Genomic DNA, 10,356 nt, shown 5'->3' with positions numbered 1-10,356 from the left:
AGCGTCGCCGGGACGGTGAGGACGGCTCGGGCTCCTTTGGGGTGCCGCGGAGCGCCCAAGCCCAGGCGGGCCGTGCGCGTCTCGCTGTGCGCGACAACAGGCTTTCGGAGCCCTGTGTGCTCCTTCCTGGGCTGGCGTGCAGGCTTCACGGGTTTCGAGCGTCCGCTGAGCTGCACGCCTGGCCCTGACAGTCCTTTCTTTTTCTCCTCCGGTGTTTATTTTCATGAACCCATGAGTGCAGCGCCTAGCGACTGCGTCCCCGCGTCGGCGCGTGTGATGACGCCGCCGCTCCCCTCCCCTGCCCTGCCCTCCCTCCTTCTCTTCCCCTTCCCTTTTGCAAAAGGTCGGGCTCCCGGTTTCCCGGTCTCTAACTCTCCTTGCGCTTTATTCATATTCTGAGTTTCTCATGTAAAAGAAACTGATATTTAAGCGTGTGTGTCTGGTTTGTGTCTCTTCGGGCCGTGGTCTCAAGGCGCAGCCTTTTTCCTCCGGTGACTCAAGTCTGCCCTTCAGGGCAGAGCAGTGCTCCGCTGGGTGTGAACACCACGTCTTCTTTACCCCTTCATCCTTTGAGGGACACAGGCCGCTTCCCGGGGTTAGCTACCTGAGTCTGCTCCCGTAAGCAGGGTGTGCCCGGGTCCCTGTACCTTGATGTCTGACTTTCAGGAAGATGCCGAGAAGGGGGTTAGCTGGGTGAATGGAATTTCTGTTTTTAGGCTTTTGAGGAGTTTCCATTCTGGTTCCCACAGTGGTTGCACACTTTGCTTTCCTGCCAACAGCATGGAAGGGTTCCTCTCCCCTCTGCCCGCAGCCCGCGGTATTCTTGACAGACTCATTCTGGACCAACAGCTCCAGGGTCATTCTGGTCATCTCGGCTTCCTTTTGTCTTTCCGGCTTCCTCAGTCAGGTTGCCTGCCAGGAGCTCGTTCAGTGAAAGATCACAGCAAAGGAACATATTTTCTTTGGTTTCAGATAAATTCACTCTGATTTTGAGAAGCAGATGCCAACTTAGAGCCTTTGTACTGATCTTCCTTACCAGCAGCAAGCTTTAGAGGTGAGGTGAGGTGAGGTGAGGGGACTGTCGGTTCTCCTGACTTTTTTTCCTCCTCCACCCTCATCCTCCACCTCCTTCCATGTTTAATACAGAAGTAGTGTCAGGGCTGGGGTGTGGCTCAGCGCTGGAGCCCTTTACCTAGCAGGCTTGATCCCCAGCGCTCCCCTTCAGAAAGTAGTGCGTTTAGGTCCAACAGGAAGTCCTCCTCTTAGGGCCAGCTAGCTTTCTGGACTGTGTTTCTTTCTGCGTTGGAGTGGCTTGCCCCGGACTGCGTCGCTGGGAAGAAATGCAGCAGGGATTGGACTTCCTGGCTGCCCGGGACCCCAGGTCAAAGGAAGAAGAGAGGAGTCACTTGGCTCTTCTGGGTGTTTCTCCAGAAAGGCTTCAGGGAAAATCGCCGTCACTTTTCGAGCCCAAGGCACCGGCTTCTCCTTTGTGGGCCCCACACAGGCGTGGGAGAGGACGCATGTTCGGTGTCCATTTCCAACCTCCTCCACCCAACATCAAAGCAAAACCTTTTTGTCACAGCAAATAGGGACCACGTTGCAGCTCTTCCGTTTCTACGAGTGTCGGATTTTAAGCATTTAGACGGCAGTAGAGCAGAAGAGTGAAGAGTGTGTGTATGTGTAATTCTAAAATGTTTGGGGAAATGAGGGTGCAAGCCAGCGAGTCACAGGCACTGGCTGAGCCCTTACTGTGTGTGCGCAGCTGGTGTGGGGCCGAAGGGAAAAGTGAGCAGGAGGCGAGCGCTCGGAGAAGTGCGTTTGTGTCCCCACCGACCGGTGCACAGGTGCGCAAGTGTCAGAAGGCGATGGAAGTGTCCTGGGGTATCCTACACCTTGCCTCTGCTCTGCCCTACAAGCTAGTATGTTCTGTCGTTTTATGTAGCCCTGTACTACTGAGCTAATCCCCAGCACTTTTTATTTATTTTTTGAAAGAGGATCTATATGTTTCCCAGCTGGTTTTGAACTTGTTTATGATCCTCCTGCCTCAGCCTCCAGAGTAGCAAAGATTACAAGTGTGAACTACCACATCTGGCTATTTTTTATTTTAAAAAAAAACTCAGTCACAAGTCACCAAATTGGTCTCATAAGCCAATAATGAGTCTCTCCTAGATTTTTGAAAAGTTCTGTGATAGCGGATACGAGTGGTCTTTCATTCATTTTTATTGTCACGGTGGTATGAGGGGTAAGGTGTGTCATGCCAGAAATCAAGACATCACAGGTTCAGTCCTGCCCGGCCGAGGCCATCAGGGTCCTACTTAGCTGGGTCCATTTGTGAGAAGGGGTCCGGAGGGTGTTGGCCTCTCATCCTCGGCGTCTGCACTGTTCTGCGGTGACCATGTGAGGTTTCATTTGGGCTGCTACGCGGTGGTCTTGGTAATGCTGACAAATCAGCTTGGGAAGGGAAACAGTAGCAGTTTAAATAATTTCAATTTTTTCCCCTGGTACCCAGGGCCTTCTCACTGAGCTACATCCTTAGCCCTGTTTTATTTTGAGGTGGGATCTCACTAAGTTGCCAGTGCTGGGCTCAGACTTGAGGTTTTCCTGCCTCAGCCTCCCAGAGTGCTGGGATGACAGGCATGTGCTGCCATGCCCAGCTATGGCATTTTGATTTTTTACCCCAAATCTGGTAATGCAATAGAAAGCTTCTGATATGGATAGAATCATAAGCAAGATGACACCTAGCATATAATCTACACCCAGCCTCCTGTCCTGAGTTTTCTGGGTCAGCCATGAATGCACACGTTTCCCTCGCTCTTCTGAGAGCACTGGCCAGTGAGTAGTGCTGCCATACTGGGAGTCCCGGGAGCTCTGCTGTGGCTCCTTCCTCTGAGATGTTTCCAGCTGTGTGTGGGCCCAAGATTGAGCAGGTAGGGTGGGCAGGGCAGCTGCCTGTGGGCCTCTGACTCGCCTGCCCGCTGCTGCCTGGGAAGGGGAAGCTCTCTGTGCCTTGGCGGCTGTGTTGAGCCAGGCAGGTTCCCTTCTGCATGCTGTGGTGGGGGTAGCAGTGCCTTCCTGCTCCCTGCCCCACGCTGGCTGGCTCCTGGGGGGTGGGGAGGGCCTTTCCGCCAGCAGAGGAAAAGGGTTTTCAAATCCGAGCCCAAGGAGTCTTGGGGGCTTGGTGTTAAGCTGAGGAGGACGGCTCTCGCTCGCTCCTGTCCTTGTGCAGGTGGGTGGTAGAGCTGCTCTGGGTGTCTCACTTTCCCTCCCTCCTCTCCTTCGCCTGTCCTCCCTCCCCTCTCTCCTGTCTTCCACGCTTGCTCTTTCTTTGTGCAGGAGAACTGGGAGCTTGGAGCAGGCCAGAGCCCCTGCGGTTGTCACCTGTGGTCCTCCTGCAGGGACCCTGGCAGCTGTAGGGAACTGGATTCCGCTGGGCCCCCGGGGGCCCTGTGGGCAGGGCGGCCTCCACCTGAGTCACACCTAAGAGGAGGGACAGAGTAGGTGGGGGCCGGAAGCACCCTGGGTGTTTCCTGGGGACCCAGGTGTCTCCACCCACCTGAGGGTGGAGCGACCTCTGCTGTCTTCTGGGAGTTGCAGGCTGGGTTGGGTTTAGGAGTCTTGGAGAGTCCAGGTCTTCTGAAAGCAGATGAGATTTTAGGATCAGACCCTTGGCTTTGCTAAGTTGGATTAATCAAAACCAGGGCATGGCAGCTTTAAGAATTGTCCTCGCTGCTACTCCCTGTCACCGGCACCAGCCAAGCGGAATCCAACCCCAGCCTGTGCTGTCACTGGGACACCCGTGGGCCCGTTCTCCAGTCGGACTGGGAGGTGGGCTCCGTCCTGGGGCTGCGGCAGGGCACTCCAGGGCTGTCTCACCTGGGACTCTGCTCCAGTGTCCCCTGCAGGTCACCACAGGAGCCATGGAGAGCGGGGAGCGGCCAAGGGACACTGTGGCTTTGGGGATTTCCAGGAGGGGCAGCGGGTGGCGGGCTGGAGGGCTGCTGGACAGGAGGAGTCAGAAGGCCACACTATGGAATCTAGCGCTGTGCCAGCTCTGTGACGACAGCGTGAGGGGCAGAGGTGAGCTCGGCACACAGAGGTCCTTGGGTGAGCCCCAGGGCGTCTCCTCCTTCCCTCGCCCCTCCAGTGCTGGCCAGGATGAGGCAGTGACCCAGCGTGCACCGGCCCTGCCCCCGGACTTCCCAGAAAGGTGCAGGATGAGGCTCCCAAAGAGAAGCTACTGGTCCCTTAGCCTGGGTGTCAAGGCCGTGGTGGGGAGCCTGTGTTTGTGCAGAGCGTGAGTGTGTGCCGAACGGATTGTCACACGTGGGGTGTGATCCCCAGCGGACCTGCGGAGTGGGTGTCAGGCCTCTGAAGCACAGCACCCACAAATACCCCTTTCCCTGTTGGAAAGCAGGGTAGGAAAGGCCACAGGAATCTGTTGCGATATTTTTCTTCGTGGTCGTGGAGATTGAAGCGAGGGTCTTCGCACTGAGCTACATCCTCGGCCCCTTTTTCATGTATTTTGAGACAGTGTCTCACTATGTTGCTGTTGCCCAGGCTGGGCTTGACCTTATGGTCCTCCTGCCTCAGCCTCCCAGAGTGCTGGGGTGATAGCTGTGAACCGCCAGGCCCAGGTGAACCTGCTGATATTTGAGGTACTGGAGGTCTTTCTGGGAGTCAGGGTTTCGGCCTTGTGATATTTGCCGGCTTCCCCCACGGGGTCTCGTGTTTCAGTGCCTCCCTGTGGAGGGCCCTGCTCGGTGCTTAGTTTCTGGGGTGTCCGCAGTCCTCCTGTCGGTGGGCAGCGCAATCCTGCAGCGTTTTCCTCTCACAGAGGCAGAGGTGCGTCAAAGGACTTGTTTTTTTTTTTCTTTCATTACCGGGGATTGAGCTCAGGACCTTGCACTTGCCAGGCAGGCACAAAACCACTGAGCACATCCCCTGTAGGCGCTGTTTTCTTATTAGCAGTCCGCTGTATCACGTGTGAATGTGCTCAGTTTTTAATTTTAATTTTTATGGGTGTTTTTTCACGGTGCGCAGAGGTTACAGTCCCTGTGGGTGGTTGGTGCATGTACCCAGTGCATCTTAGTTCTTTTTACTCTCTCTTTTCCCTCTCTCCGTCTCTGGGTCTCCTTCCTTCTCCGTGTGCCCGTTTCCCCGTCCTCTACCTTTATGTGGCATCCACACACCAGGGAGTACTGCTCTGCCACGGAGAAGGGAATCTGCGGGAGAGAGGGTGCAGCTGGAGACCACGACGTCAAGGGAAGCGAGCCTGACAGGCAAGCTCGTCCACGAACCCAGTGTGAATAGATCAAGAGCAGAATGCCGGGAAGGTGGCGGCCGCTCGGGGCTGTGAACAGGGCTCCAGATTCACGTCTCAGAGGCGGGAGGCGGTGATGCTGCCGCGTGAACGTAAGCAGTGTTTTCTCTTTGCGGCAGGCACACGGTTAAGCTGGACTCCGTCTGCACCCTGGCTGCCCCCGCTGTTCCCTCCCAGACTCCTCAGGGCCTGAGCCATGGGCCGAGCCTGGCTGGGGCGGGGAAGGCGGGCTTTCCGCCTTCTGCAGAGGAGTTTGCTGCTGCTCAAGCTCACGGCTGTCGTCGCGGCTGGGCTGCTGTTCTGCGAATTCTTGATCTACTACTTAGTGATCTTCCGGTGTCGCTGGCCGGAGGTGGAGGCACCTGGCCAGGGCCAAGAGCCCCCACCCGTGCTGAGAGCCATGTTCCTGGCCGACACCCACCTGCTCGGGGAAGTACAGGGCCACTGGCTGGACAGGCTGCGGAGGTGAGCAATCGGCACAGGCCCGGGCGTGGGCTGAGCTCCAGCCCTCCCACACAGCCGCCACGCTTCGCGGTCTTCCCCTCTGGCTGGGCTGTGGGACTCTGTGGTCCCGGTTTGCGGAGGGCCTGTTGGGTGCAGGGCTGGGTCTGGGCTCAGGCCTGGGCGTCGCTGTGGAGCTCTGTGGCTGGACAGTGACGTGGCCCCGCCCCGTGGATGGCCGGGTAAGGAAGGCCGCTTGGTGCCGGTGCGGGGGAGCGCCAGCCGTGGGATTCCTGTCCCTGGGTGTCAGGCTGCTGAGTGGCTTCACCCTGGGGGACCCGCTCCCCACCCAGCACCGTCGGCTGTTTGTCCCCCAGAAAGCTTTGTGTTTGCGTTTGATGTGGTGAAACGCGCACTGTGGTTCGTTGTCTTAAGCACACAGCTCAGTGGCACTGAGTGCATCCCATGGCTAGGCAGCTGTCACCACCGTTTGTCACCACAGCTTTTCCTCCCCAGAGAAAACCCAGGCCCTGGACACTGCTCCGCCCTTCTCCCCTGGCTCTGGCGACCTCTGTCCTCCCTCCTGTCTCTGACCGGCCACTCCAGGTTCCTCCAAGGACAGCCACCATGCTTGTCTCTGTGGCCAGCTCACTTCCACTTGCGTGGTCCCCAAGGTCCATCCTGTCCCACGTCCATCCTGAGTCCTGCCTGTGTGCAGATCAGTTTCCCAAGCACCTGGTGGAGGCAGTGTGTGGGTGCCCCCCCAGCTTCGGGGACAGTGTCACCAGGCGGTACTGGCCACGGCAGTGGGGCCTCTCCTTGCCCTAGTGGCCACCGCCAGCTTCTCTCCCTCTGTGGCATCGCCTGCCTTCTTTCAGGAGGACGGAGGGGACCCTGTACCCGTCACCACGGAGCCAGGCAGAGGTGGCCGGGGAGATGCAGCTCCTGGCTTCCTGTGGGTCTTACGGGTTGGCCTTACTGAGGTCTGCTTTCCTCTCGGCCTGGGGTGCAGCCTGCTGCAAGCACCCACTTGGTACAACAGAGCCGAGCCCCACACACAGGCACGCACGCATGCACACGCGTGGAACAGCCTGGGGCCGTCTCCCAAATGTGGCACGCAGCTTCTGTGAGCCATCCCGCCTGCTCCCAGGCTCAAGGTGGAGCCATGGCTGGGCCTCAGCATCGGCAGTGTGGGGCTCCTCCGCCGCCTTAGTTCCCCATGCGCCATGGGGGTCAGCGTGAGGGCAGGGGCGGGCACAGAGGGTGGAGGTCAGGACCGGTCAGTGACACCCGCTGCTCCTGCGCCCAGGGAATGGCAGATGGAGAGAGCCTTCCAGACGGCCCTGTGGTTGCTGCAGCCTGAAGTCGTTTTTATCCTGGGCGACATCTTTGACGAGGGGAAGTGGAGCTCACCACAGGTAGGACCTGCTGCGAGGAAGCCCAGCTCTGAGCTCCAGGTGCTCGGAATAGATGCGGTGCTTGGATGCTGAAAGAAGTTGTTATGGTGACACGCAGCCTGCCAGAGCCCCTCAGGATCACTGCGCTTTGCACACACCGGTCCCATGGTCTCGCCACTTTCCTCAGCAGCTCTGGAGTCCTCCTTAGCGAGCATCGCTAGGCAGTGTGATCAGCGACACACGGAATGCTGCCGAGCGTCACCCAGAGGAAAGGCAGCTCACGAGAACACGACGCTGTGCCCGCATCCACCTTACTGGCCAGATCTGAGACTGTGTGACTTCTGGCTATTTCTCAAAGTCTACACATTTTGAATACATTAAGGGCATCGAGGCATCGAGGACAGTGCCATTAGACACCCAGGAAAGCCGGGCATTTAGCTCAGAGGTGCCGCCGCCTGCCTTACAAGTTCAAGGTCCCGAGTTCGATCCCTGGCACCAAAAAAAAAAAAAAAAAAAAAGACACCCAGGAAAGAGGACTCAGAGCTGCTGCAGAACATGGTGAGGACAATGGGAGGAGTGTGTGTGAAGTGAGGTGGACGGTTCTGAGGGGATTCACTCACGGCGGTGTGTCTTTCACTGTAGTAAATATTGTAAAATTTATTTTTTTTATTATTTTTATTTTTTGAGACAGGCTGTCATTATATAGTTTGAGCTGGCCTTGAACTCACTGTATAGCCCAGGCTGGCCTCTAACTGAGTGATCCTCCTGCCTCAGCCTCCCTAGTGCTGGGATTACAGGCGTGCGCCACCATGCCTGGCAACCTTGTAAAATGAAAACCCCCACAGTATTGCTGACCACGGCAGCACAATATACTGGTTCAAGTCAGACATTTGGCGTAGGGTGTACTGATACTGAGGAGTACGGTCTGAACTTGTCAGGGCTGTGTCTGCCCCAGTCCTGAAGGAAGTTGTGTGGTCCGGCTGGGCAGATGTGCTTGGGTTGGACGTGGTATCTTGGGCCCTGCTGGGAGACGGCAGGGAGGGTGAGTGGTGCTGGGCCCGCTGACCCCAGGAAGTTTAGCCTTACACCGCCGGTAGTCCTGGGTGGGGGCGAGGGCGACCGCACCCCACTGCCTACTTCTGTTCCTCTGATGTCTTCTGAGTAGAGGTGCAGAAGGAGCCCGGGACTTGCTGGGAGACTCCTTGGCCTTGGGGTGGGGGGGTGGTGCCCCTCCAGAAAGCCTGCTTCTCCGCAGAGGTCAGGGCCCTGCTTACCCCGTCCTCCTCGGTATGACTGGGCCGCCCTTAGGGTGTTTACTCAGTAGTGGTGTTGGGAAGGGATTTTACTTGTTTTGAAGGATCCACTGACATTTCCTAGGACGCCGCAGAAGCTGCACAAACAGTCCTGGTTCAGGGATGTTGGGGACCCGTGGCTGCTGTAAGGCAAGGTCCAATTAAATACAAGATCATAGAACTGCTATCTGTAGAAAGCGGCTAGTGAGACAATGAGCTCGGCTTAGTTTTGCAAATTATACAGTGTTGCTTTTGCAAATTAAGGGCAGCATTTTATGATTTTCTGAGCTAGTTGTTCTGATTTTATGTTATTCTGACTTTAGGCAGTAACTGTTAAGGTGAAATCTTTGTCATCATGTTGAAGGAGCTCGTTGAGATGTTTTCCCGGGTGTCACTGCATTTGAAGCATTTGGGATAAAGCTGATTACTGTCCAGAGTAGAGGGTCATTTCTTGCCTGCCTTGTGGTCTTGGTCCAGTTGAGACTTTGAGGTTTCTAAGAATAAGAACTACACCAGTCTGAGCCCGAAGCCTGGATCAGGCTGGCGTCGGCATAGTGCAGGTGCTTCCGTCTTCTCCCGTGTCCACTGCCTATGTCCCCTCGGTGCTGGCCACAGAGGCCACGTGCCCTGGAGGCTGTCGCAGCCTTGTCTTGGTCGAGACACGGAGAATCTACCTGGCATTTCCTCAGACCGTGCGGTGAGAGGTCCGGATCTGAAGCAACCCTCAGCCTGGGTCCTCTTAGGAGGTCTCAAAAGGCTAAGTCTGGGAATGGAGTACCTCGGGGTTTTCCATTTAAAAAATGTTGTAAATGGAGAACATCGTTTAGTTAAAACGTGGCATCAAGTTGAACAGCTTAAGGTATTAAATTGAAAGTACTGGAGTCGTCTTGGAAAAAAGAACTATGATGTGGAGTTAAAAAGCCTAAGTTCCATGTTAGTTTTATGACCGTCGGGTTTGGACTTCTCAAATCAGAGCAGGGTTTTCTCCCTCCTCCCCCCTTTCTTTCTTTTCATTCTTTTTGTCTCTCCCTTCCTTGCTTGCTTTTTTTCTTTCTCTCTTCCTTCCTTTTTTCCTAGCCTCCTCCTCTCCTCCTTCCCTTCTTTTCTTCCTCTCTTTCATAGTACTGGTATCAGCTTAGCCCTGAGTTTCATCTCCACCTTTTTTTTTTTTGAGACAGGGTCTCTCTATGTAGTTGAGACTGACCTGGAACTCACTGTGTAGCCCAGGTGGTCTCGAACTCACAGCGATCCTCCTGCCTCAGCCTCCCAAGTGCTGGGATTACAGGTGTGTGCCACCATGCCTGTAAATTTTTTAAAAATTAAAATTAAACTTTATTTTATTTTGGGATGAGGTCTCACTAAATTGCCAAGTTTTCCCAGCCCGAGGCTGGGCTCAACTTGCAGTCACCCGCCTCAGCCTCCTGGAGTGCTGGGCTGACAGTGTGTCCCATCAGGCCCTGCTGGTATCTTGTGTTTGCCAGAGGGCAGACACCTCTCTGACGCTCAGCTGTGGCCTCCCCTCAGGCCTGGGCAGATGATGTTCGGAGGTTCCAGAAGGTGTTCAGACACCCAGCTCACGTGCAGCTAAAGGTGGTTGCCGGCAACCACGACATCGGATTCCATTACTGGTGAGTGGGTCCCGATGCTGCTGCACCCCAAGAACTCTTGTTGGCCATTTTAACCCTTCCGACATTCAGGGGAAGCCTCGTTTTAAAAATTAATTTCTTTACTTTGTGGGATGGGCCCCAGGGCCTCGCCATGCTGGGCATGTGCTTACCGCTGAGCTGTGTGTGTGGCCAGAAGCCTTGCTCCTCCTCCTCCTCCTTGATAGTTTAGGAGTAAAGCAGCTTGCTAAGGGAAGGGTCTGAGATAGAGTTCAGGGACCAGTCCCACTGATAAGAATTCC

General features: G+C 55.8%; 1 protein-coding gene and 1 long non-coding RNA gene across 5 annotated transcripts in view; one reads left to right on the top strand and one right to left on the bottom strand.

Moving 5' to 3' along the window:
• Mppe1 (metallophosphoesterase 1) overlaps positions 1–10,356 on the top strand; it is a 16,998-nt gene continuing 6,642 nt past the window's right edge. For all 4 annotated transcript variants that reach the window (XM_019209747.2, XM_033757441.1, XM_010639026.3 and 1 more), the window contains exons 1-4: positions 1–15; positions 5,440–5,785; positions 7,071–7,179; positions 9,975–10,078. In XM_019209747.2, the coding sequence (XP_019065292.1) occupies positions 5,517–5,785; positions 7,071–7,179; positions 9,975–10,078 (482 nt within the window). In that variant the 5' untranslated portion in view covers positions 1–15; positions 5,440–5,516. The remainder of the gene's footprint in view (positions 16–5,439; positions 5,786–7,070; positions 7,180–9,974; positions 10,079–10,356) is intronic.
• On the bottom strand, positions 2,357–3,628 carry LOC104872718. Its single transcript, XR_783266.2, has 3 exons — positions 3,554–3,628; positions 3,379–3,477; positions 2,357–2,451 (listed from the first exon to the last, which is right to left on the bottom strand). It is a non-coding gene; the product is annotated as an uncharacterized LOC104872718 (long non-coding RNA).

This window comes from Fukomys damarensis, unplaced genomic scaffold (genome assembly GCF_012274545.1).
Source record: "Fukomys damarensis isolate Sample0158 unplaced genomic scaffold, DMR_v1.0_HiC HiC_scaffold_30, whole genome shotgun sequence".
In the NCBI taxonomy this organism is placed as follows: domain Eukaryota; kingdom Metazoa; phylum Chordata; class Mammalia; order Rodentia; family Bathyergidae; genus Fukomys; species Fukomys damarensis.
Note: the sequence above shows the minus strand (reverse complement) of the source record. Positions and strands in the feature narration are given on the sequence as shown.